Raw genomic sequence first — 27,382 nt, 5'->3', positions numbered from 1 at the left:
GGTTCTAAACTAGACATACCATCTAAAGTACCTGATGTTCCTAGCCAGCATCACATAACATCACCTATCCGAGAGAGACTTCCTGGGGTTCTGCTGAAGCATGACACCTAAAACATAAGACTTTGGAGACTAGCAAACGAGTGCAAGTACTCATAAATCTGTCAAAACAGAACTTCAGCTATGACTGGGTAGGTTAACAAATACGAACTTTTGATTTCCAGTTCTGAGTTTGTCAAGTGACACTTACCAATGATTATGATTGCTTCTCATTTGTAGTGGCTTTCAGAGAGTTACTGCTCTCAAGCAACAGGGACTGCCGCACACTACACTCCTGCAATGAAACCCTACATGAGTTTAAGATTGCTGAGGGAAGACTGCATGGTGCAAGAGAGCAGGGAATTTTGTTTTTTTCCGTTTTTTCAGCATAGTTTTACATCAGTCTTTGGTTTTGCTATTAAGAGTCTTGGTGTAGCATTGCAGTGCATTTTCTGGGTTACCTTTCTTCTGTGCATGCTACTCTTTTGAAGAGACAGAAAGAAACTTCACAGGCTTTAGCATTTTGCATCACTGAGAAGTGCTAAATTGTGCTGAGATAACTGTTTCCAATGTGCCTAAATCCAGGCAAAGAGGTTTACTTCTCAACATATCTAGTTTGAATGGGACTGTTCTCAAGCTGAAATGGCTGAACCTTAGAAAACCTTCCAGCAGATGAATCTGTATTTCCCTGCAGCAGGTATAGGCAATCCCATTCTTGGCAAATATGGAGATTAGTGATTGAGCTTCCTTTCTGCAGACCATAAACACCATGGAGAGAAAAAAAGGCTAGCATCCTGCTCCCAGTTGCAAATGGTCCACAAAAGAGAGATCAACTTAGTGCCAACACTAGAATGCTAATTAAGGAACATTGTTAAGGGCTAAATGCTAGGCTGGGCCCTAGGTAGATTTCCAGCTTTCAGGGAACAAGGGTGGAGAGTCTCGGAGAAAAGCAGGTAATTGGATAGATCGTCATTCTGGTGTTAGAAGTGTAGAGCATCTTCCACAGATTTGCAGTAGTCTTCCCAACAGGCATGACAGTGAACACTGAGCACAATAAGCATTTAAGGAAAGCATATTCAGGAAAGAATTAACCTCTGGCATACCTTCCTTTGGAAGGTAGAGGAGGTTATCCACAGGTTCCTGAAACAAACTGCCCGGGTAGCTGAGTCTTGTTTGTTAATGCAGTTACAGCGAGGCAAGGGGCAGTTATCAAAACAGAGGAGGAAATCCTCTACTCGACAAGCTGCAAGGGATCACGTTCCTAATAAGGCAGCCGGCTCCAAAAGGGGTGATACCCTCCCTTCGCAGGAGGTGTGGACTGGGTGTGTTAAAAGCCAGGCTTTCTCTTCCCTACAGATTCTTACGGAACTATGCTTCTGCTTTCTGACTAAGTGGTCCTGACATAGCACATGCACTACACAGCAGCAGGAAAGTACCCTGCAAGTGTACTCGTAAAGAGAAAAGTTCAAGGAAGAGTGAAGTCAGCTCTGATTCGGTTCTTTACCATCAATCAGGCTGCTGCTTGTCAGGGAGTGGATGATTAGGAGCCTGAACGAGCTGAAAAGGGGCAGGAAGAGGAGTGGAGGCAGCATTCTTCCTATTTAAAGCTGCATCCCCTGAAAGGAGGGCTTGCAGACTGCGTTGGAGCTGGTGCTGAAGAGGAGTGCTTGCAGACTTTGTCCTGGAACTGATGCTGAACGGCGGAAAGACTCTCCGGCTGGCTTCATGGTGCTAAAATAGCCTCACGTTTCTCCAGTTTTTGCTGCCCAGGAGGATACATGCCTGATACTAAGGCATGATGTCAGTCTGGGTGCAAACGAGAACTTTTTTCATTCTGGCTGCCTTATTAGGCCGATTTGTAACCATAAAAGCGCAAGAAGAGGAAGAATACGATGGTGGTGAGTTTCACTCCCCCTTCTGAAAAAAACCCAACCCGCCAATGATTCCCACTCTTAGCACACAATGTGCTTCATGTGCGATCTGGATAGTAGGTGAAACGGTAAACCTGTGCGGTACAAGACTAACAAGTTTTACATACTGATCGGGGGGGCAGAGAGGTTTGTGGTTCTGACCGGAGGCAGAGGGAGGCTTTCGGAGCCGGGGCTCTGCCGAGGCAGGCTTTGGGAGCCGGGTTTGGAGCGCGGATGGGGGCCGGGGAGACTGGGACGTTCGCAACAAAAGAAGGCGCTCGGGACGGGGCTGAGGGCGGGCTGCGGGGCGCCTGGGAGAGCCGGGGAGGACTGAACGCAGAAGCCTGTCAGGGCGTAGCCGTTTGTGCTCAACTGCATCTGCTTTATCACATTCTTTGTTTCAGAAGAGTACGGAAACGTGCATTTCCCTTTCTCCTCTCTGCTTCTTTTCTAACTTTTCTTGTGTTATTTCCCCCTTTCCCTCCTCGTCCCGTTCCCTCTCGGTCTCCCTCCCCGCCCCGTGTTGGCGGGGCTGCCGGCTGCCCCGGGGCTCAGGGTGCCGGGCGGGCTCCCCGGGGCCGTGGCGGTCCGCGGCAAGCTCAGGGAGTGCAGGAGGGCTGGCGAGCGGCGTACCTGTCCCCACAACCTGTGCTCGCTGTGGCTGCTTGAGAGCCGCTTCGATTTAACATCATTGAGTGGATTGAGAGTGATAGTGAGGAGAACGCGCTGGGACTGTCGCCTTCTTGCAGTGGGAGCAGCTTGGTTGCGGGACGGGCGGTGGCTGTTGTGCTCCAAGCGTACTTCCTAGGCTTCTCCTGTGTAACTGCTTTCTTTTGCAAATAATGCCCTACAAAGACACTAGTGCTTCACCCTGCAATACGGTTTGCAATTGTCACGTATTTTTAAGAATTTGGATGGTTGTGGGTGGTTTTTTTGTTGTTGTTTGGTTTTTGGGTTTGGGTTTTTTTTTGGTAACTGAACTTCTCTGGCAGTAAGCAGCAAGTGAGGAGGAGTCAAAGCCTGATGAATAAACCAGTGCAGTAACTAAAACTCGTGTTCTACTTGTGTCCTGACTATGCACAGCTGTGTGTGCATAGTTAATGCAGTTAATCACTAATGGAGTGATTAACTGGAATTAATCCAGTTAATTAATTAATTGGTTAATTAATTAACTCCCCCCCACAGAGGGGGCACTTTGTGTAACCTTGGGAGTGTAATTCATGCACTTGCCATAAAGGGAAGCATATATTATGCATTTTTCAGTTATGTGTCCTACCAAAGACAACAGTTGTGAAAACATTGACTTTTTTTTTTTGGTATCCATTTCGCAAAAATGATCATTTTTCTTCTGTTAGAAAAACAAGTGAGATTTCAGTGGGATTATTGTCATTTACTAGTTTGTGCTATTATGGACATAATGGGATGAGCCAATAATGTAGCAACACTTCCTGGAATGTACTCCCCATATGCTGCTGACTGAGGAAAGGGAGAGGTACGTAGTAAGGCAGAGAGCAAAATACATTGTAATAAATTAGTGACATCTGTTTGCACTTACTTCACGTACTGATGTTGCTGTTTCAGAGTGTAATAGCTTTTGTCTACCATACATATGATGAGGCTCCTTTCTCCAGTGTTCATTGTGCTAAAAATCCCCACCAAATCCTGTAGCTGCTTGAGTTGTGAGGGATGGTGCACAATGAGGTAGGAGGAAGTGGTACCTGCTGGGCATCAATCTGGTTTAATTGCCTCAAAAAGGGGTTTCTGTTTTTTTTAGGTCCTGAATAAATCCCACAAGTGCTGCAGCATGGGCAGGTTTTTACCCTTAGTTTGTCTTGGGTTTAGTACTTATGCACAGGTCTAACATCAGTGTACACTGTATCACTGTGCAGGTGATTCTGCCTGTACGGCTGTTTCCCTTGGTCCATTCAGTTGGTCAAATTTGTCACTTGTTTATCACAGCACCTATACCCAAGTATTGGAGGTATCTGGAAGCAATGCTTTACCAGCCATTTCTCATGGTGGGTAAAAAGCAGAAAGGTTAAATATTTGTTGCTAACCTCAGCCACAGTGGAATAAATAGTGTTTGCAGAAGTGTGTTACAGAATTCGTCACATTAAGCGTGAGTGATATTGATAAGCTGAATATAATCAGGCAAAATGGTTTAAAAAAATAACGAAAGAATTGTAATACTTCAACTGTTTTATATTTTTTGACACTTACCATTGCTGTGCTTTTAAGTAATGCCAGTTTCTGGATTCTTTTGTTGGTTTTTTTTTCTCTTGGAACCTTTGCACATTGATCTGTTTTGCTCAAGAGCACATGGCTGGTAGTGCTATGTAGTATTCACACTTAAAATGCACATAAAACTGGAAAAAACAGACTCTTACAAACCTAGCACAACAAAATCGGTCATTTTGAGACTAGCTGTTTAAAATGTGCCTATTTAAAAGCTATTTAGGAATAAAGTCAGCACTGCAAAATCCTAGAAAGACTAAAATATCCTGGTTTTAATTTCTGTGTAGGGACCCAGACTAGTTCAGAAATGCAGTGGGCCAAAAAGTGCCCAGGAGATGGCTTAAATTGTGCTGTATAAGCATGGAATGCTTGGAAGCCTCGAACTTTTGGTGTAGGGGTTTCCACACAGTGTATAATCTTTCTTCTTTCCTTAGGATTTGGGGTAGAGGAAAGTACTCATAAAAGCAGTGCACACTTCTGGATCCACTTTACCATACACTTGTGAGTGTAAATGTGATTCTTCAAAAAGTTAAAGAAAACTTTGACACACTCTTTCAGTAGAGAACTTGAATCAAAGCTGAAATTGTGGGAGTTGCCTCATTTGAGATGATTTTTCTGTGCAAATTCTACATGGGCATGGCAGTGATGGTCTATTGCCACCATCTCCTGTATTTCTCACTGCAATCCTATGCTTACCTTTAGGTTCTCATCAGTTTCTGCAACACGTCCTTGTCTCTGAGTTTTGTGGTCATTTATCCTTTCCTGTTCCACCCCTGTGGTGTTAGCCATACTTTAGCTGAGATCTGTGGGAACACTGGTATTGATTTAAAAGTATCTAGTTTTGTTTGACAGTGTGAGTAAACAAAACCAAACAACAGTCATTCAGTTTGAATTAATAACCTTCTTTGCCACCTTTGATTTCTTGAGGGCTTTCACTTTGTCTAGAGAGCATGAAAAGGGAAGAGAATTAACTGGCCTTAAAGGAGACAGAAACAACTCACATGGTTGCATGGGGGCTATTAAATATATCCATTATCCCTCAGGAATATTAGGGACATTAGGGAGAAAAGAGGTTACTACATTGCAGTTTTGTCACTGTGGGGAATATGATGGCATGGGAAAGTCCTGTAGTTATGAGGAGGTAAGGGAATTGAGGGTAATTTAGGTTGGAAAACACTTTTTAAAAATTGAGTTTAATCATTAACCTAGCATTGCCAAATCCACCACTAAACTATGTCCCTAAGCACCTCATCTGCACCTCTTTAAAGTACCCCCAGGGACGGTGATTCAGCCACCTCTCTGGTCAGCCTGTTCATGTGCTTGACAACCCTCTCAGTAAAGAAGGTTTTCCTAATACCCAATGTAAATGTCCCCTGGAGCAACTTGAGGCTGTTTGCTGTTGTCCCATTGCTCATTTCTTGGAAGAAGTGACCAACACCTGCCTCACTACAACCTCTTTTCGGGCAGTTTTAGAGAGCGATACAGTCTCCCCTGAGCCTCCTTTTTTCCAGTCAAAAAACCCCAGTTCCTTCAGTTGCTCCTCACAAGACTTGTTCTCTAGACTCTTCAGTAGCTTCCTGTTCTTTCTCTGGACACACTCCAGCATCGCAATTTCTCTCTTGTAGTGAGGGACCCAGAACTTAACACAATATTCAAGCTGTACCCTCACCAGTGCTGAGTATATATCACTTCACCAGTCCTGCTGGCCACACCATGTCTCAAACAAGCCTGGGTGCTGTTGACCTTCTTACCCATCTGTGGGCAAACTCATGTTCCAGCTAAACATGATGGCTCATGTTGTGCAGGCTGTTGACCGACACTCCCAGGTCCTCTTCCACCAGGCAGCTTCCCAGCTGCTCTTCCCAAGCCTAAAAGGTTGCATGAGGTTGTTGTAGTCCAAGTGAAGTGGGCCCTTAGCCTTGTTGAAACTCCTACAACTGGCCTCAGCCCATTGATCCAGCCCATTCAGATCCCTCTGCAGAGCCTTCCTGTACTTTGGCAGATCAAAACTTCCAGCCACCTTGGTGTCATCTGCAGGCTTACTAAGGGTGCACTCAGTCCTCTCTTCAGATCATTGATAAAGATATTAAATAGAACTGGTCCCAACACTGAACCCTGGGGAGCCTTACTTGTGGCTGGCTACCACCTGGATCTAACTCCACTCATCATCACTCTTTAGGCCTGGCCATCCAGCCAGTTTTTTGCCTAGTGAAGAGTGTTCCCACCCAAGCCATGAGCAGCTGTTTTCTCCAGGATATTGCTGTGGGAAATGGTGTCAAAGCCTTTACTAAAGTCTAGGCAGACAAAATCTGTAGCCTTCCCCCATCCGCTAAACGGATCACCTTGCTAGAGAAGATAGGTTAAGTCAAGCAGGAACTGCCTTTCATAAATTGATGCTGACTGTGCCTGAGCAGCTCGTTCTCCTGTACTTAATTATTCCCCACAAAGTTCCAGATCTCAAGATCATTTACTTGCCTGTGTACCTGTTTTCTTAGTGAGAAAACATGAATGTGTGTGTGCATCCATGTAGGTATCCGTTTGTGTGTCTATTCAGAGCAAATAACTTGAAAGTAGAAATGATTATAGCTCTCAACAAGCAGAACTGGGGACTGACTCATAACTTTAGAATATTTGTGGTTGCCTTCCCTGCCTGTAAAAGTGTGGGAAAGAGACTCTATACAGAAATTTCTACCAGAACAGCTCTCAAGAAGAATCCTCCTGCTCAGATTGAGCAAATTCCTGCTCAAAATCATGGAATACATAGAACTGAGGGTCATGTTAAACTCTCCACGTTAGCTTGGGTTTTTTTAGAACATACTTTGTGGTTGAGGAATAATTGCATGCTGTGGCTGTTAGTGCAGGCATTTTTTTCCCCACAATGTTTACAAATATAGATTATTCCCATAGAAACCAAATGGTCATTTCATGCTCTCATTCATGTTTTGGCATGCTCACACTTCATTTCTTGGTGAAGTCCTTTCATCTTTGCAGCTTTTTTCAGTATAATATTCTATTGGGTTGATTTGTTCATGTAAAACATTGATTCTGCTTAACAGTAGTGTATATTGACATAAAAATAGGCCTTTTAAATTTGTTTAACTCTTTAGATGTTTTCATTAAAAACAACTGTCCACCAAAACCCTGCTTAGGAACAGCTCCTGCTGTTTAAGTGGTATTTACTATTTCTATCTGTGTTAAAAGGAAATTGTATGATTTTTCTGTTATTAGAATTAGAACTGTTCATCTTGCCACATTATTCGGGTTTTGGTGTTTTGTGAGAAAAGAAACACAGGGATTCTTGTGTGTACATGTGGGGAAGCAGAAATTCCAAAGGCAGACCTTCATGTTTTTAGAAAAACTGAGCAGATGTTCATGGCCTGTGTGCAAGTATTTTTCCATATACAGAGAAAGGCAATGAACTCAATGCCAAAAACCAATAAAGTAATAATGAAAAAATAGTCGAAATTCCAGCTGGAGACATGTGGTCTGTCCTTATATGTACACTGATTGTTTCACTCATGTTTATCTTTGTGACCCTGCACGTTTTTGTGTACAGTCCAGGTGACATAGTTAGGTTTTTTCTTCTAAAATTATTCTTAGTGTAAATCAAAGCGCCAGTCCAATGGAATCTCACTTCTGTTGGAGATGAGAGACTGTGTTTGCACTTCAACTTATTTTATAGATAATAGAACTTATTCTTAATTAATGAACAGGGCCAAACCAAGGAACTTTTAGAGTAAAATGAATAAATTAATCAGATTAACTTGGAATTTTTTTTTTTTTGACAAAGACTTTTTGGAGTTTGAACTTTCAGAGCACAAGGAAAGATTTCTGCACTCTGTCTCAAATCTCAGGCTGCAACAGACCTACCTTGTTAAACTGCCCTTCAAAAGCTTTGCTGAGTCCATCACATGAGGAAGGTTGGGTGTAATTTGAACTAGAATGTTGGATGCATTAATTGAAAGCATAATGAGAAGTGAATGAGGAAAATGTGTTTCTTCTAGTAGTATAAAGTAAGTCTTCTTCAGTTACTTAAGAAAGCAGGTACTTTAAAGCTGGAGAAAAATGGCTTATAAGTCACACAACACTTTGAGAGGTACATCATGTAACATTGCATACTGTTTACATCTTTAATCAATGTATCTGTGCACAATTTACACCTTTTCTATAGAGTTTTTATCACAGATTATGTTCTGCATTTTGTGCTTTTCCTGACTTAAATTCTGAGAAATTTGAAGAGTTAGGGCTGTTGCTGACCTACCAGAAAGAATAAAAGTGATACTGTCCAAAGGAAGTGTCACACCAATTTGTTCTATAAATTCATATTTTCTAGGTTGATTTATGGTTATGAAAAGAATACTATGTAGGAAGCTCTGGGGGCTGATAAGCCCTTGGTGCTGTGGCAATTAAAATATCCAAACCGTAGCTTACAATTATCTTCTTAGTAAGCAACATACATTTTTCATAGCCTGCTGTGCTGGCCTTTATTCTTGTAGTGAGAACCAATTCCATTATCCCACTATCTCACCCGCTTTTGCTGCGGGAAGGTCATGTGTTATATAAGCATGAAAACTAAGAACGATTGTCAGAGGGCCAGCGGTGGGATGCTCTCTGTACAGGGAATCTCTATTCAATGCAGACCCTTGGGATTCTGGTTTTATTAGCTGCTGAAGACAGGTCTTGTCTTTGGAGAGCTGGTCTAAGGTTGTTCCTTGGCCATGCTGCTGCCAGCTGAAAGTCAATTGGAGTTTTGGAGAATTTGTATTTTTCTGCAGCTTTGTGTAAATTTTGCAGTTGGGAGAATGATATAATGGAGTTGGGTTTATACTGGAAATATTCCACAGTGTTTTGTGTCTCCGCTTGTTTTCATTTATAGCCTTTGGACTATGTAATGGTAGCATGGGAGGACTAAAGAATTAATTTGAATCTCTGTGCCCCTGTTCTTTGGCTAATGTGGCTGAACAGAAACACAAGCAGCGACTCTGATACTGCTGGCAGGAATTCAGAGTTTTGGACATGAGCTCATTTAGAGTAGGAACAGAAGAGTAAACTGTCTCACTGAGGCCTGTTCCCTGCTGTGCAGTAGATGTCTGGCTGAGAAGGTCCTTACAGTATCTTCTCCAAATACTCTTCGGTCATGAAATGCTTGCCAGCGTCCCCCCACATGCTGACCATCTGAAGTGAAGGATTAAAGACACAATGACATTGTAGTGCAGGAAAAGGTTAAGAGGCGAGGTAAAAGGTATTATCATGAGCCTGTCCTGGCCCAATTGTTCCAAGCTTAATACAGCATGTTAAAATGTTAATGAAATACAAGCTAAAAGCCAGGAATAAATTGTTCCTCATTTGAAAACTGTTACCTCTTCTTGGTTAGCTGTATTACAAGAATAAACTTCGGAGGTTGTGCTGAGGATTTTGTTTAAAGCAGTCCTTTCTCTTCCAGGAAATCATGGAAGACCTTGATTGGTATTTAATAATTTTCTGTTCTGTTTTCTGTTTTGTTAAATGTCCCAGGGGGTCAAGAAAAAATGTTTAAGAAAAAAAATGAAAGCAGAAGCAGTGAACAGAAGCTGTGTGTGCTTGATGGCTTGTTTTCCACTCAGCTGTTCACTAATATTTTCTTTACAGGGTTCTACCAAAGCTTTTGATCCAACAAAAATGTGATGTAATACCATAATGATTACTATCCTATGATAATTACTTTTGTCTTATTTTCTGCCTATCTTAAAGTGTTGTGTTTTTTCCCCTCAGCTGCAGTGTCTTAAGTTTTCAAAATACTGAGCCTCACAGGTTTAGTGGTTGGACAATAGCATCCCATGGCACATTTTTGAGATAAGTAGTTGAAATCTCTTGGAATATGGATATATGGATAGAATATATGAATAGGTTTAAGCCATCAGTGCTGCTGTAGTGGTATCTAGCTACCCTATATTAAATTTCTCTTCCCATCACAAAATATCACTGACGTTCACGTGTCTCTGTCCCAGTGGTGGTGATGCTTTGCACAAGAAATGAATGTCAAGAAAGGAAAGCATTTGCTGTGTGGCTGTGATCAGACATACAGAAGCCTGCAAACTAAATCAAGCAAAGCTGAGATTAACCATTGAGGGCTCTAGTTAGCAAAACATGACATGGTTCTGGGGCTGTCCTGGCTTAACATTGCCTAACAGCATGGCTGCTGATACTGATCTGGTTGAAGGTGTCTTTAGCTGTCAGGTATTATTTCTACAAGGACAGGTAATTTATTGCAATAAATTATTCATGATTTATTCATCAAGAAGTTTGAAAATCTATTAAACTTTAGGTCTTTGGAGTCATGAACAGGTCTTTCAAAAATATTTTGGGGATCAGACTTGGAGATGGTAGCATCTCTGTGTCATTTAAGGGGGAATTTTAGCATCATTTGTTGCATGTATTGTTGAATTATAAATTACATAGCAGTTGTTACAGAGGAAAAACATTACAGATGTCCCCCACCAATAATTTTGAAAGGCTGTTTTTTGATGGCTTAATGCTGTGTTGTAAAAACATTTGACTGCTAGTAAAGCATTTGTTTCACTCTCTCATGAAGTCTTAAAGTTAGTATTGGCTTGAATGTTGCTGTTATGAGAGGTGGGAAACATAAATACAGAAATGTGATTAGGAGTAATGAATCCTTATTGGGGATGAAATCTCATGGTTTCACAATCAGTCATTTGTAATCTAGTTCAGGAAAGAAACAAGTTTCTAATGAAATTTGCAGATGAGAATGAGGAATTAAGTACTTGCCACCTGTGTAAAAAATATGGGTAAGATAAGAAATACCAGGAAGAGAATTATCTTTAAAAATTGTAAGCTAAAATGGTGGTAACAACAGAGAGAGAGCTAAAACTAAGGATGCTATTCTTTGTCATACAGCAGGAATTTGTAAAGAAATATACAGGAAGAGGAAGGGAAGCAAGAGAGGCAGGAACTTCCAGAGTGGCATTGGGTGTGAGGGGAGCTTGTACTTCTTGAGGAGCCCTTGGCTCTATGCAACATGCAAGAGATTTTCACATGTTATATATCAGCCTTGACGGGGTTTCCTTAAGCTTGTGAGGCATTAAAGCAAAAGTTTTGACAAAGGGCTTACAAGACAGAATTGTTCCATTATGCATATTTTGTATCTTCCAACACACAGCGTCTAATTTCTTACCCCTCCTACATTATATAAATCTGAACCTTTAAAAAACACTTGAGTAGTGAAAGGGAATGCATATGGCAACAGCTTCTGAAGACAAAGATAAGACTCACAGACCTAGTATTCAAATCCTAGCACTTTTTTGTATGATCTGCCTGTAATGATGACATCAGACTCCCAGTTTTACATCTGAAATGTCATCTTGTCATTAAATGTGTTTTTTTTCTGTTCCCCTAGCCAAGGAAACTTAGGGGGAAAAAGTAATACATTTAATTTCAAATTCCATGCACTAGAAAAATAATAAATGCTGAATGTAACATATTGCACCATATTGATTATCTGTAATCTACAGCTCTTCCAAATCAGGAATGTTTAGGGCTGTAAAGTATGCATACTTAAATTTCTGAAAGAAATTCATGTGTGTTTGTAACTTAGTGCATGTTAAATTTTAGAGTATTGTAATGTGTAGAGTGTTAGATATATGTAGTGCATTTTAAAGATATATATATACACATATATATATATACACATAAAATGTCAAGTTTTAAGACATCAGACATTCCCACTGTATGGGAAATACATCCAAGGCAGATGCATCTCTCTGGTGAAAGTAATGGAGGATGATTTCCAGATGTTTCAATGCTTGCTTTGGCAAGTGTCAGAAAATACTGGAACATGTATTGGTAACAAAGGAAGGGAAGAACCTGATCTAAAAAGCATCAAGCCTGGCAACAAGCAAAGCATAACATGGAAAATTGAGCCATGTGGTGAAGGAAGAGCCAACACAACATTATAGCTCCTGTGGCAGCACTGCATCTTGGAATTATACTGATGACTGGCAGAGTGCTGGAAGCCTACTTCAGAAATTAAGACTGAAGTTAGGTAAATTGTTCTTTACCTGTTTTTCCTTTTTTCTCTTATCTTGTTTTTTTCCTTTTTTTTTTTTATTTTGTTGAAACATTTGCTGTGGTGTTAGAAAATTTTATCTAAACCTGGATACTGAGATTTGAGTGGCTTGGGCATACTTTGATTTTATGTTGTTACTGTAAAGCGCAGGGCCTTCCTGTGAATTTTTGCAGTGCTGAACACAAAGCATCCTTGATCTCAAATGGAGCCTTAGGATACTACTGTAATATACATACCGAGTCATCGTGCTAATAATACATTTCTTGAGTTGCATGGATTTTCATGTTGAATAGCTTCAGAAGTTTCAGAAGTGGAATCTAGCTCCTCTGCAAAGAAATCTGCAGGCAGTAAATCACATGAACTGTTGCTTGCTGTTAGGTTTCAGTAAGCCCACCTCTCTGAGGGATTGGCCATCCTTTAAGTGTGCAGACCAAAACTCTGCAGCTTTACCACATTCTATCAAAACGTTCACATTTCTTGCCTTTTTCAGTTGTATTTTTGGGGGCAGGGTGGGATGATGGGGAGAGAAGAGTTAAATCTTGATCTCTTTGGGCTGCGCGTTTGCCTTTACAGAGTGTAAGGGCCAAGCAGTGTGAATTGTGCTGCTCTAAATTTTGTTAGTAGTATCTTTCTCATGGTTTTAAAATTGAGGGATATGGAGCACTTCAGTATTTTTTTTCTTTTTCCAGCTGTTCTATATTTATTTGAGCCTTCTCTGGTTTCCTAGGACACTTTCCTAGGACACTGCAGGATGGAATTTGTCTGTTTTACAGGTACTGTGCAAGATGGGCAGTTTATTTTGTTTGTGTTTGAAAGTAATGAACACAGAAAGCAAATATTTGGTGATTTAAGTCTTCCATTCAAGAGAGTACTTTAGAACCTGACTTTAAGCATGTGAATATCCTTATTTCTTGTAATGAGATTACTTGTACCTAGTTTGTTTGCCCCTTCATGAAAGAAAACTGTAATTATTTCAGTTTTTCATTTAAAAAAAAGGCAACAAACACCAGGGCCTATTAATCTGAAGAATGAAGAAAAATGATGTAGCAGTGAGTTACATGTAATAATAGGAGTTACCTTAGAAATCGTTTCTCAATTACACTGAAAAATGAAAAGTGCAGATAGAGATTGTTTTCATATAAGCAATGTTTTTAAAATCTATCATCACTGGAGTATTGGAGCTCTGCAGACTTCTTGTAATCATCCCCCAGATGAAGCCATGCTGAGTTGTGCTGTCATTTTGCACAAATTCTTTTGGTTTTGACTGAAGGTTGCTTCCAGTCTCGAGTACACGTCAGTACACAAACACAGCCCAATTTCTGGTTTCAGGGCAGGTCAGGGGAATCACAGGGGCTTTGGTCTGAGCTTGCTCTGAGCTCAAATCTGATGTAGAAAAGGTCCTTGCATCCCACTACAGAAGAAGCAGCAACATAAGGCTTTCCAAGTTCTAAAGGCGACCCATGTGCTTAGGGTGATAGATGAACTCCTGATAAACCTTGGGTGAAAGCTACAAAATAAACATGTAAACACTTAATTTTGGGACTGAATTAAGCATGCCTAATCTGGATAGTGACTTGAGGTTTGGTGTGTGTAACATCCTAACCTGTAGCTCTGCCTGGAATAAGGTTTCAGGAGCCCTGTGCTGAAGCTGTGGTAGTAGGAGGGAATGTGACTGTGCCTGAAAGGCTCCTATGGTCCTGTTTTGTAACAGACACAGCTGTGGCTTAGTCTAAGTCCTATAAATGTCAGTGAGTGTTGACTCAATGCTATTAGAAGAAACTTTCTGGCATGACCGTTCTCTGCCTTTCTCTTACTGGGACAGAAATCACAACTGAGCAATTGATGACATGCATACATTTCAAAATGCCATGTGAGAGAGCAAGATCCTGCTCCTTTTCATATCTGTGTCCAAAATCCCTGCTTTCAAAGCCCCAATATCTTAGTTGATATTGCTCGGCAAATAGAGTTCTCTTGTGAAAAGGAGTAACATGTTTTGCTTGTTTTGTTGTTTGCAGTTTACTTTGAAGTCTACTTAACCCATGGGTTAAATGGTACAACTTCTGAAAAAGCCTAAAATACATCATTACTTTTGAGATAAAGGTGGTCTATAGGCTGAAAGATGACAAATTGAAGTGAAAGTATGTGGTGTTGGGTAGCATTCTTATCTGGACTTACTAGCCACTGGGACACTTTTAGGATCCAGGAGAGTATAGCTTCATCAAATAGTTACTGAAGGCCATTTTTCTTGGAAAGATCTGTGAGACACTGTGCAGCAGTTATAATGAATTACAGTGTAAGTATAAGCTGACTTAGGACTGTGTGTAAAAGCCATTCTCTAGGTTGTTCTGTCATTTCCTCCCTCACACAAGTAAAAAGGTATGGTTTTAATGGATCCCTGTTATCTCCCAGTATAGTCACATAAAATTGAATCTGATTAGGATTAATGGAATGGTTCATCTTCTGACTTTCAGTTGTTTACTTTAAAACCGCAGATTTGGGGCTGGTTTAACAAAAGGGTACGCTTTAAAAAAAAAGAAAAAAAAAGAATTTATTATAACTACCACTGCATACTTTTGGTCACAAGAAAATAGAAATCAGAATTATCCCTCACCCCCAACCCCCTGAACTGGATTTTATTTCTGTATAAGATGGCTAAATTAATTCCCCATCTTGTCTATTTGTATGTACCTGTGAGTGCAGTCATTTTTTTTATCTCCTGCCTTACGGAGACCGAAAAACTGAAATTTCTCCTTGAAGTCTGCAAGAATTAGAATTTCCATTTATACAATGTATTGCAGTTCACAATGAAATGGAAATACCAGGACTCTGCTGTTCTTGCTTTTGCAGACAGCATTGATTTATAACTGTTTATTAAAGTAGCAGAGTGAACTTTAGGGCATTTTGTCACAGGCAGGACAAATAGCTAATCAATGTGAGCCCTTTTGATATCTAAAAACCTGAAATTAGAGGTTAGATCTTGCCTAGGCCTGGTTTTCTTAGTACTTGTCTCAGTAGGTAAAAGGTGAGGGGATTTTTTTGTGTGTGTGTACATTTTGATAGGTTTTGTTGGGATTTGTGGGGTTTGTTTTCTTTTTTCCCCCTGTATTTATCTAGTATAAGCAAGATGGGGATTTGGCAAATGATTTCAGAGCTGATGGAGGAGAAACTTCTCTTGCTTCATGTGTCCTATAAAACCAGTGCTTCTAGTACTGCTAGCCTTGCTCTGAGAAGGCAACAACAAATGGTGTCACAGAGCTCTGGTTAAGGCAAGTTTAATAACAGAAATTGCATATGGTGTGTAAGACAATAGCCTCTGTCACACTGAAAAACTTAGCTAATATGTTCTGTTTAATTAGGAATAGCAAAGTTCAGGAATACAGATACTAAAAAGAAAAAGCAACTGCTCTATAACTTTTAGGTCATTACAGATACTATACAATTACAGCAATTATATTAATATTTTTGTGCCATGCAGCACAGTCTAGGCATCTTAAATGTTTCTTTCAAGTCTTAATGAACTAAACATAGCCCCTGTTCCTAAGGGGATACGCCATTCTTTGTGTATAGTTCTGCTATACATTTTCATGGACCAGTAGTAGATTTGAGGCTTGGAGACACTGCAGATCTAACCATTATCCCTATCGACAGATGTACTACTGAAGAACACAGACTGTACCTCAAATTGCTTTTTTTTCAATCAGTTCTAGCTTATGCTACTTCTTTCTTTTTTCTTTTATTTTCCCCTTTCTCTTCCATCCTGTGGGAAACATGTAGGAGCCTGCTACCAGGCAGCTCCAGTGTTGGAAGTGAAATTGTCTTAATGTAAAATGCCCGAAGGGCAGTGTTTTGCTTTCAGTCCAACTAAATGCATACTGAGTTTTCCAGCACTTATGTTAATACATTCACTACTGTATTATGAAGAGTCTGACAGACTTGGAAAATTCAGGTTTCTGTAGACTGTGATATTTCTGGTGTGTCATATACGAATTAAAGTTCAAGTTGTATGTTGCACCAGTGCTACAGATGGTTGTTACTAAGAGAAACTTTCTGCAGAAACAAACATGACTTGTCTCTATGCTAACATGTACTCTTTGGTCTGAGCATGAACATCCCTTATCTAGTAAAAAGGAGAGATTTGGTGAAGCTTTGAATAGGCTGTTACATATGTTAGGCTGTATAAGAATATTGTATAAGAACAACAGAATAGAGTGAAGAAAACAGTTGGAATATTACAACTGTCTTTTATCCAAACTGACTAATTTTTGATTAAGGAGTATTCCTCCGATTTACCATCCATTTGAATTCTCTAGTTCTATAACCTGTGAATACTCCATAACTTTCCTGAAATTAATTAGTTGTTGGTTGTGTAGGAAAGTTTTCCACTCAGTGTAGTGTGTTGCCTATGTTCATTAGAAATTAAAGACGAAAATACCAGGACTTCCAGGTGTTTGAGGTCCAAGTTTTGGAGCCTATGTAAAGCATAGTCTTAGCTCCTGTACAGTCCTCCTCTGGGTCAGTATTACAAGCTCTTCTGATCTCTGAGATTCTCAATTTCAAGGCACCAATAACCTTTTTGTTCTTCAAGCACTAACAGAGCTTTAAAACAGGAAACAAAATTGTAGAGACATTTTTCTCGAGGTCTATTAAAATGCCTCCTTAATTATATTTTAATATTACTGCATTAGGTGGTCTTTGAAATGGATTTCATTTCTATATTATTTTGAAAATATAATATTGCTACACCATAGTAAAAAGGCATAAACTTCCAAAAGAGTCTACGTACCAATGCATTATGCCTAAGTTCTTCACATGTGAAGGGCGTTGCACTTCTTATAGGTAGGGTGATGGAAGCATAGAGTGTTGAAGCATCTATTTCCAGTTGTCTGCTGATTCTGAATATTCCATTTAGGTATTGATGGAGAGCACAGTAGTCAGCCTACTGATGTGTTCACAGTGACCACCTTATCCTGGATAAGGTTTTTTCGCAGTGAGCTGTAGACACCTGCTTTACAACAGGAATGTTTAATTGTATAGCAGGAGGATGTCTTACAAAAGACTGTTACACATTTTCATATGCAGTGCTCTTTGGAAGATGTTTCTGTTACCAGGTTTACATGAATGCTATTCTGCTCTTTCAATGTTTATTATCAGATGAGCATGTGGGATTTAATTGATTGCCCTTGAGATATTCTAAAGAGTAATTATGTTCTTAATGAAGTAATCACAAGCTTTGTACCTTACTAGTTGGCTTTTCTGGCTCTGTGCCTGATCACTGGACTCCTTAGAGTGTATTCTTTTTGGAAAGGTCTTGCCAGTAATGAATGAGTCCTGTTTTCCGTATTGACCTCAAGCTGTACATAATTGTATAAATCTAGCCAACCATAACAAGGAGTTGTGCATAGAAAATATACTTCATGGAAGGATTTTATAGTGCTTACATTGCAGTTAAGTTGAAATTACATAGCTGTTTAGGGGAAATGTATGGTTAGTTATACCCTTTGCTGTGCCTTCCCTCAATTCTGTGTCATGGAAGAAACATCTAATCTGGATCTGCTGTGAGGTTGACTGTTTCTGTATTTTGGTTAGAAATAATCTTAACAACAGGAATGACCTTATGGAGCTCTTTAATACCTTTACAATAATGTCCATTTTCCAATTATAGGAATTTTAGCACAAAATGAATTTATTCTTCGATATTTTTAGTTCTGTCAGTCAAGAAATCAATTGCTCTGTATCTGTAAACATCTCCTGCCTGCTCCAGGCTTGATTGTGAGCCTGCTGCTCATCCCTTGGTTAAGGGCAGGGCAATAGGAGACTTCAGAAGGTGCAGTTTCTCTCCTGGGTATGGGTAGGATGATGGAGGGAACTTCACTTTGGCAATGTGACATTTACTTAGGGCAGTGGAGCAGCATTTGGACTTTCATTCAACTGGACAGCCCTGCTGCTGAGCTGCAGCTGTCTTAGGGTGAGAAACATGTTTTGGGCAGCGAATTCGCTTTTATGTGACTTAAGACATTTAATTTCTTCATTTCACATGCCAGCTTTACTTGTTCTGAGCAACATGAATAGGGACCATTGTGTTCTCACTCCTTCCTTGCACCAACCCCCCTGTGCCTCAGCTCCGTCCCTGGTAGTCACCTTCCAGCACTGATTCAAACTGGGAATTCCCAAATTCTTAGTTTCTTATTTGCTCCATAGTTCTTTTCATTGTAGGTGTATTGCTTCAGTGGTAAAATGGGAGAACTGGTTTATTTAATACGTACTGATTCCCATTTGTGGAACAAACAATTAGGAGATGCATGATTGATTAATGGTCCTAATTAAGATTGAGTAGATTTCCATACTGAATAAACATGACCAGTTTTCTTGTTATCCTTACTAGATTAGCATGAAAGTAAACTATGTGATTAATTTAAAATTGCTGCTTAGAACCATGGAATCTTGCTCTCACAAGCTGATTGTGAAATGGAAACTCAATTCCATTTTATTCTTGTACAACTTGGCACTGAACTAACCACCTTAGATATTCTACATGTAGTGGAAATACTTTTCATGCAGTAGACATTGAAATAGCTTGAGGGAGAGACACCCGTGCAGGTTTTGTGTATAACTGGGGTAATAAACACTTCATCTGAACAAGATACTAACCGGTTTATTTGCACAAGAAAAAATTTGGCTGAGAAAATGAGGACTGATTTTTTTTTTTTTTTTAATTCAGAAGGCTCACATGTTTTTATTTATTTTTCCTCTGATCTGCAGTATATAATGTAAATTCAGAGCTTGAGAATGGTCTTAGGAAAATTTATTGGAAGCCAAAACCCCTTTCACCTGAAGAGATTGTCCCTGGAGCCAGTGCTGAGAGCCAGGCACAGTTTATTGATTCAAGAGTGGCATCCACTGCCTCTGTGTAATGAGCCTGCTCCCTTCTTTTAGCCTGGTACTGTTAAATGCTAAGCCAATCTACTATTCCAGGAATCAGCACAGAACCAGTGAAATAAAGATGAGCCACCATTTATTTCCTTCATCTTTCATGCAGGAGGTCTGTCCCAGGCTCTAGGCAACCTGTCATCAATTAGTCACACAATTCATGACTGTCGTGGTTTAAACTAAATCTGCACATGTCCCCCATTGTTTCCCCTTCCCCCCCCCCCCCCCCTTCCCACTCCCGGAGGGATGGGAAGGAGAGCCGGAGGAATACAACTCCCACGGATCGAGATAAAATCAGTCCAGCAATTAAGGTATAACAGAAATCACTACCGGTACCAATAACAAATCAATGTTAGAGGAGACAAACAGGGAGAGAGAATACGATACCACCCGCCGCCACGAGGACAGCCCGGCAGAGAGAGCTTCCCCCTCCCCTCCTGGCCAGCTTCCAGTTCCCTCTCCGAGCCCAGCCCGGAGGAGAGAGCTAACCCCTCCCCTCCTGGCCAGCTTCCATTCCCCTCCCCGAGCAGGACGTGCTGTGGTATGGAATACCTCCCCGACTAGCCCAGACCAGGTGCCCTATCTCTCCCTCCTCCCTGGCAGAGCATGAGCTACTGCTGAACCCATGACATTATCCACCCCTTATTCCATACCATTCACGTCATGCTCAGATCCCACATTTTCAATATAGCATCATATATATATATATATATATACATCTGCATACACCCAGATAGGAAGAAATCATTTCTTAATACGTGGACCAATCCCTATAATGCAATTGAGCCAATTTGGTCCATGATGTTAGGTTTGTAATAGTCTTTTGTAGCAGGAGAGTCTGTGTGCAGTGCTGGATTGTTGCCTGCTGATGTTGATCATCCCTTTACTGCAGAACTCATCTGGTTCTATCAAAGTTCATTCTCTGTTGGGACGATGGTTAGAGGGAAGTCAGGGCCAGTCGCTGGTGACCTGAAGACATCTAGTTGATGGACTATAAAAATATTACACAGCAAGCAACAACGTATAATTAAGTTCATTGGCTGTTTTCCCCTAAAATCAAATCCCCTTGAGGTATACATCGGACTTCCTCATCTTCCTGCATTACCCACCAAGTATATCCGGGTCCTTGAGCAAAAGCAATCTCACGAGTGGGTTTGCCTTGGCCTGAAACAGCAGTAACCCAGTCTGTCTTCCCTAGCAAATTTCTCATGTGCACTACAGGCACCTTGTCCCCCTCTACAACCTGTAAAAGTTCTGACTGTGCTGGGCCAGACCTGTTGGCAGATCCTCTGGTGTTGACCAACCAGGTGGCCTTTGGTAAGTGTGTATCCCAATGCTTGAAAGTCCCCCCACCCATTGCTCTCAGTGTCGTTTTTAACAGCCCATTGTACCGTTCAATTTTCCCAGGGGCTGGTGCATGGTAGGGGATGTGATATACCCACTCAATGCCATGTTCTTTGGCCCAAGTGCCTATAAGGTTGTTCCGAAAATGAGTCCCATTGTCTGACTCAGTTCTCTCTGGGGTGCCATGTCGCCACAAAATCTGTTTCTCAAGGCCCAGGATAGTGTTCCGGGCAGTGGTGTGGGGCACAGCATATGTTTCCAGCCATCCTGTGGTTGTTTCCACCATGGTAAGCACATAGTACTTGCCTTGGCAGGTTGGGGGGAGTGTGATATAGTCAATTTGCCAGGCCTCCCCATATTTATACTTCAGCCATCGTCCTCCAAACCAAAGAGGTTTCAACCGTTTAGCTTGTTTAATTGCAGCACATGTCTCACACTCATGAATAACCTGGGCAATAGTGTCCATTGTTAAGTCCACCCCTCGATCACGAGCCCATTTGTACGTTGCGTCTCTGCCCAGATGGCCTGAAGTGTCATGGGCCCACCGGGCCAAAAATAATTCACCTTTATGTTGCCAATCTAAGTCCATCTGAGCCACTTCAATCTTAGCAGCTTTATCCACTTGTTGGTTATTGTGGTGTTCCTCAGTGGCCCGACTCTTAGGTATGTGGGCGTCTAGATGGCGTACCCTCACCACCAGCTTCTGCACCCGGGCAGCAATATCTTGCCATAATGCAGCAGCCCAGATGGGTTTACCTCTGTGTTGCCAGTTGCTCTGCTTCCATTGCTGCAACCACCCCCACAGGGCATTTGCCACCATCCATGAGTCAGTATAGAGTACTGGCCACCTTTCTCACTCAGCAATGTCCAGGGCCAGCTGGATGGCTTTCACCTCGGCAAACTGACTCGATTCACCCTCTCCTTCAGCAGTTTCAGCAACTTGTCGCTGAGGACTCCATACAGCTGCCTTCCATCTCCGATGCTTTCCCACAATACGGCAGGACCCATCAGTGAACAAGGCATACTGCTTTTCACTTTCTGACAATTTATTATATGGTGGTGCCTCTTCGGCACGCATCACCTCCTTCTCTGGTGACATTCCAAAATCTTTGCCCTCTGGCCAGTCCATGATGACTTCCAGAATGCCTGGACGACTGGGATTTCCTATCCGAGCTCGTTGTGTAATTAGTGCAGCCCATTTACTCCAGGTGGCATCAGTTGCATGATGTGTAGAGGAGACCCTGCCTTTGAACATCCAGCCCAGCACTGGCAAGCGGGGTGCCAAAAGGAGCTGTGCTTCAGTGCCAATCACCTCCGAAGCAGCTCGAACCCCTTCATAAGCTGCCAATATCTCTTTCTCTGTTGGGGTATATTTGGCCTCCAAGCCTTTGTATCCCCGACTCCAAAAACCAAGGGGTCGACCTCGAGTCTCCCCTGGAGTTTTCTGCCAGAGGCTCCAGGTAGGACCATTCTCCCCAGCTGTGGTGTACAGTACATTTTTCACATCTGGACCGGTCCGGACTGGTCCAAGGGCCACAGCCTGAACTATCTCGCGTTTAATTTGCTCGAAGGCTTGTTGTTGCTCAGGACCCCATTTGAAATCATTCTTTTTCCGGGTCACATGATAGAGAGGGCTTACGATTGAACTGTAATTTGGAATGTGCATTCTCCAGAACCCCACAGCACCCAAGAAAGCTTCTGTTTCTTTCTTATCAGTTGGTGGAGACATTGCTGTTATCTTATTGATTACTTCTGTAGGGATATGTCTACGTCCATCTTGCCATTTTATTCCCCAAAATTGAATTTCCCGTGCAGGTCCTTTGACTTTACTCCATTTTATGGCAAAACCAGCTTTCAGCAGGATTTGGATTATTTTCATCCCTTTCTCAAAAACTTCTTCTGCTGTATCACCCCACACAATAATGTCATCGATGTATTGCAAGTGTTCTGGAGCTTGCCCCTCTTCCAGTGCAGTCTGGATCAGTCCATGGCAGGTAGTGGGGCTGTGTTTCCACCCCTGGGGCAGTCGGTTCCAAGTGAACTGGACTCCCCTCCAAGTAAAAGCAAACTGTGGCCTGCACTCTGCTGACAAAGGAATTGTGAAAAATGCATTGGCAATATCAATCGTGGCATACCACTTGGCTGCCTTTGACTCTAATTCATGCTGCAGCTCTGACATATCCGGCACAGCAGCACTCAATGGTGGTGTGACTTCATTCAGGCCACGATAGTCTACTGTTAGTCTCCCCTCTCCATTAGACTTTCGCACTGGCCATATGGGGCTATTAAAAGGTGAGCGGGTCCTGCTGATCATTCCCTGCCTCTCCAGTCTACGGATCAGATTATGGATGGGAATCAGGGAGTCTCGGTTGGTGCGATATTGCCGCCGGTGCACTGTTGTGGTCGCAATTGGCACTTGTTGTTCTTCGACTTTCAGCAACCCCACAACAGAAGGATCCTCTGAGAGACCAGGCAAGGTGGACAGCTGCTCAATTTCCTCCGTCTCCAGAGCAGCAATACCAAAAGCCCACCGGTACCCTTTTGGGTCTTTGAAGTACCCTCTCCTGAGGTAGTCCATGCCAAGAATGTATGGAGCCTCTGGACCAGTCACAATGGGGTGCTTCTGCCATTTTTTCCCAGTCAGGCTAATTTCAGCCTCTAGTACAGTCAACTCTTGGGACCCTCCTGTCACTCCAGAAACATAGATGGGTTCCACCCCTTGACAGTTCGATGGCATCAGGGTACACTGTGCACTGGTATCAACTAGAGCCTTATACTTCTGTGGGGCTGATGTGCCAGGCCATTTGATCCACACAGTCCAGTAAATACGATTGTCCCCTACCTCCACCTGGCTGGAGGCAGGGCCCCTCTAATAGTCATTGTCATCACAATCTTGGACACCTAAATTGTGTTGAAAGGGATTATTCTTCTTTATCACAGGAGCTGGAGTAAAATCAGCTCTTCCACTCCATCTGGGAACCTGTTCACCAGAGACTGAAGCTGCAGCTCTCATGGGGCGATCAGTCTTGGCCCTTGCTCCTCTCTTCAATTCACTCACACGTTCCTCCAAGGCTGAAGTAGGTTTTCCATCCCACTTTGTCGTGTCTTATCCGTGATCCTGCAGGTAAAACCATAGGGTGGCCCGTGGTGTGTATCTTATATATTTTCTCTCTCGAGCAATAGAATGCCTTTTGTTAATAGCTGAAACGCGTGTTGGCACACGTGAGGAGCTAGATAAATCAGACAGATCGTCCCTCAATTGTTTGAGATCATGAGACAGTTTTCCCACAGCTGAGATGATGGAAGGGGTAAGATTGTCTTCGAATTCTCAGAGTTTATGAACCATTTCATCCACTGTTAGTGGTGCTATGTCATTCCAGGTTACCGTTGCCAATGAATGGGCATATGACGACGGTGCGTTTCGTGTAAGTTTTCGCCACATGGGTCGTGTGCATTCGACTTCATCTGGGTCTATGGGTACATTCCCATTATTCGGCTTGGTGTGGTAGATCATCTCTACGATAGCTGATTCCCTCAGGGACTTGATGCCTTTGTCCATAGTAGTCCACTTGGCCGAACGACTCATAACATCATCCTTGTATGGGAACCTTTCTTTCACAGCTGCCAAAAGCCACCTCCAAAGACTGAGGGACTTTTTCTCTCTTGCAATTGCTTTGTCAATTCCCCCTTCTCGAGCAAGTAATCCCAGCTGCTTGGCTTCTGTACCTGCTAGTTCGTGACCATCAGCCCCATTATCCCAACATCGGAGCAGCCAGGTGATGATGTGCTCCCCTGATTGACCGGTGAAATCTTTTTGCATATTCCGCAGCTCAGTTGAGGTCCGAGATCGAGAAGTCAGCTCTTCTTCTTCGTCGTGTGATGATGACCCCTGATCAGATACTAGACCAGGGAGTGGATGCATAGTTTCTTCATCCTGCCTCTTCCTTCTTGCCTTCTTTCTGGTTTTTCTCTTGTGTACAGGAGCAACCGATATTGGTACGAATTGGTCCTGTAGTTCAGTTGCAGTGATTATCAATGTAGTTTGAGTAGCAACTGTACTTGTTGCTGGGGTAGCTGCACTGTCTGTCGCAGTCGAGGGTTGAATAGCCGCTGTACTCGTTACTGGGGTAGCTGCACTGTCTGTCACAGCTGAAGTTTGGGTAGCAACTGTACTTGCCGCTGGGGATGGTGTAGCTGCTGTACTTGGAGTTGGAACAGCTGCACTGACTTCTGTGTTGCTCTCAGATCTAGGGACATTTTTTTCCTTTTGAAGGTGTTGGATAGTGTCGAACAAGGCCCTATAAGCATAGGCCAAGCCCCAGCACGTTGCCGTAATTTGTCTATCTCTGGTATGGCCAGGAGGACAACACACCTCATTTAGGTGTTTTACTAATTCTTCTGGATTCTTCACTTGTTCGTAAGTAAAATTCCAAAGTACTGGAGGGGCCACTGACCTAGATGCTTGCCCATACTATCCCACACACCCTGCCACTCATGGCTGTCCAGCCTCTGGGAAAATCTCCTGGTCCTCCTATGTCGTTGTTTAACCCCAATACAGGACCAGACCTGACTCCGCTTAACTCTTGAAATCAGATGAAATAACTGTGGGCAAAACACACTCTGTATGTGTGCTACTATGGTGATCCCCATCGCCATCAGCAGACAAGTCTCAACAGTATTAAAAGGCCATTCAAAAACTTCAAAACCCTCAAATGATGTTGTAGACCATCTGGAGAGAACACTGGGAGGATAGAAGAATGTCTCCTTCACAGGTTGACCACCCGAGAAGGAGAAAAAAGATGTGAAATTGCTAAGCACTTCTATTATATACCTCCCAAAATATAAAGTTGGTGACCATACGGGGAGCATAAACCAGATCATTTTCATGATCAATGCTTCTATTGTATTACAAGTCATTAACATAAAGTACAATGAGACCAGAACCTTAGCCCAAACCCCATACTTGATAAACACTAACACAGCTAATATATATGAAAAGTAATTGGTAAAATCCTGAAACCGTGAGTTCAAGAGAAAAAACTGTGAGAGCCAATAAATCAGCATTGTGACAAATGACTATAAATCCTGTCAGATTTGTTGTTATTTCGTGGGTTTCTGCCCCACGTTGGGCACCAAAAACTGTCGTGGTTTAAACTAAATCTGCACAGTTCCCCCTTTGTTTCCCCTCCCCCCCCACCTTCCCACTCCCAGAGGGATGGGAAGGAGAGCCAGAGGAATACAACTCCCATGGATTGAGGTAAAATCAGTCCAGCAATCAAGGTATAACAGAAATCACTACCGGTACCAATAGCAAATCAATGTTAGAGGAGACAAACAGGGAGAGAGAATACGATACCACCTGCCGCCATGAGGCCAGCCCTGAAGAGAGTGCTCACCCCTCCCCTCCCGGCCAGCTTCCAGTTCCCTCCCCGAGCAGGACGTGCTGTGGTATGGAATACCTCCCTGACCAGCCCAGACCAGGTGCCCTATCTCTCCCTCCTCCCTGGCAGAGCATGAGCTACTGCCGAACCCATGACAATAACAATAAAAGCAAAAAAAGCAGGAAGCCATACCCATGTTTGCCAACTGCCTTAGTTTAGGAGAAATGAAATAATCCAGCCCCTTTGTTCCCTCAGGCCCTGCAGCTCGGCCCCTATCAAGCATATGTTCCAGAAACAAGCTACATCTCTGTTAGTGTTAAATATATACATGTGATATTCCAACAGATCATGAAAGTTCCTAGCTCACAAAGCTGGCTGTGCCAAGCTGCTCTTCTATGGATTGTAATTTTCTTTCTGAAGAGAGAAAAAGCATCTGGTCCTACTCAGTCCCTTGCACAGTATTCCTCCTCCACTTCAGCAAGCTGGAGCTCCAGTGCGACTGGCCAGGGTCAGCTCTGGACTGCCTGGAATCTTCTCATTAAACAAGCCTTGAGTTTTGGATCTTGACCAAAGCCCTACAGTTGAACACGCTGGGACAGTTGAAAAGTCCCTTTTCTAAATCAGAACACAGTTGGAAAAGGTCATCAATACACACTGCAGACAATTTCCTGTGTGCTCTGAGTGCAAAACCTTATCCCAGCATAGCTAGGATTAAAAACCTATGGAGTGGTCTGCTTTCATCTATGTAATAGCCATCTATGTAAAAGGCAAGGGAATTGGCTACACTGAACTTTCTGAGATCAGAATAAAACTGTCAGTTTAGGATCATCTTAGTTTATTTGGAAAAAATTATTTAAAACTTACATTCTCAGCTACTGTCCCTTGGTAGAATTTTTCCAGTAATTAAACATCTGTCAAAGGCTATATTTGAATTGTGATAATATAAAGTTATAATATATTTGGTATGATTATTAATTTGGGGGACAGGATGGTGTGATATCTAATTTCAGTCCTGCTTCTGTTTCCCTGGTTCTTTCTAGACTACTATTTTCTGGCTACGAGAAAATACAGTAATATTGTTTTTGGCAGTAGATTAGCCGAAGGATTGTTGGCTATTGACACGGTAGATGGAGATGTAAAAATGGGACTCCCAGTACACATTAATCGGGGAGATTGGAGCATGATGCTTCTAGTGGAGAGGAGTCGACCTTATTGCCTCAAAAAAAACACCTCCTGCAAAACCAACCCTATAAACTAACACACCCAGCCCTCCACCCCCCAGAAAAGCCAACACCAATCTGGGTTTTCTGATTTTCTAGATTCTGTGTTTGAAGCCAGCTCCCAACCAGCACTTTTCTGAAAGGCTTAGTTGAGCAGTAGTGAAACCGGTTACATCTGTAGAGGACTCTTTGGGGTTATTTTTCAACATAGAATATTTGCAGTATATTTTTCCTTTGCAGTGTCATGCTCTGGTAAATAATGCA

At 42.2% G+C, this 27,382-nt stretch overlaps 1 protein-coding gene across 1 annotated transcript in view; it reads left to right on the top strand.

The window, feature by feature from the left end:
- The first annotated feature begins 1,342 nt into the window (after positions 1 to 1,342).
- The window catches only part of COL5A2 (collagen type V alpha 2 chain), a 127,951-nt gene continuing 101,911 nt past the window's right edge, over positions 1,343 to 27,382 (top strand). The window contains exon 1 of the mRNA XM_005145591.3: positions 1,343 to 1,934. Within this exon, the coding sequence (XP_005145648.1) occupies positions 1,832 to 1,934 (103 nt within the window). The 5' untranslated portion in view covers positions 1,343 to 1,831. The remainder of the gene's footprint in view (positions 1,935 to 27,382) is intronic.

The sequence above is a fragment of the Melopsittacus undulatus genome, chromosome 8 (genome assembly GCF_012275295.1).
Source record: "Melopsittacus undulatus isolate bMelUnd1 chromosome 8, bMelUnd1.mat.Z, whole genome shotgun sequence".
Taxonomy (NCBI): domain Eukaryota; kingdom Metazoa; phylum Chordata; class Aves; order Psittaciformes; family Psittaculidae; genus Melopsittacus; species Melopsittacus undulatus.
Note: the sequence above shows the minus strand (reverse complement) of the source record. Positions and strands in the feature narration are given on the sequence as shown.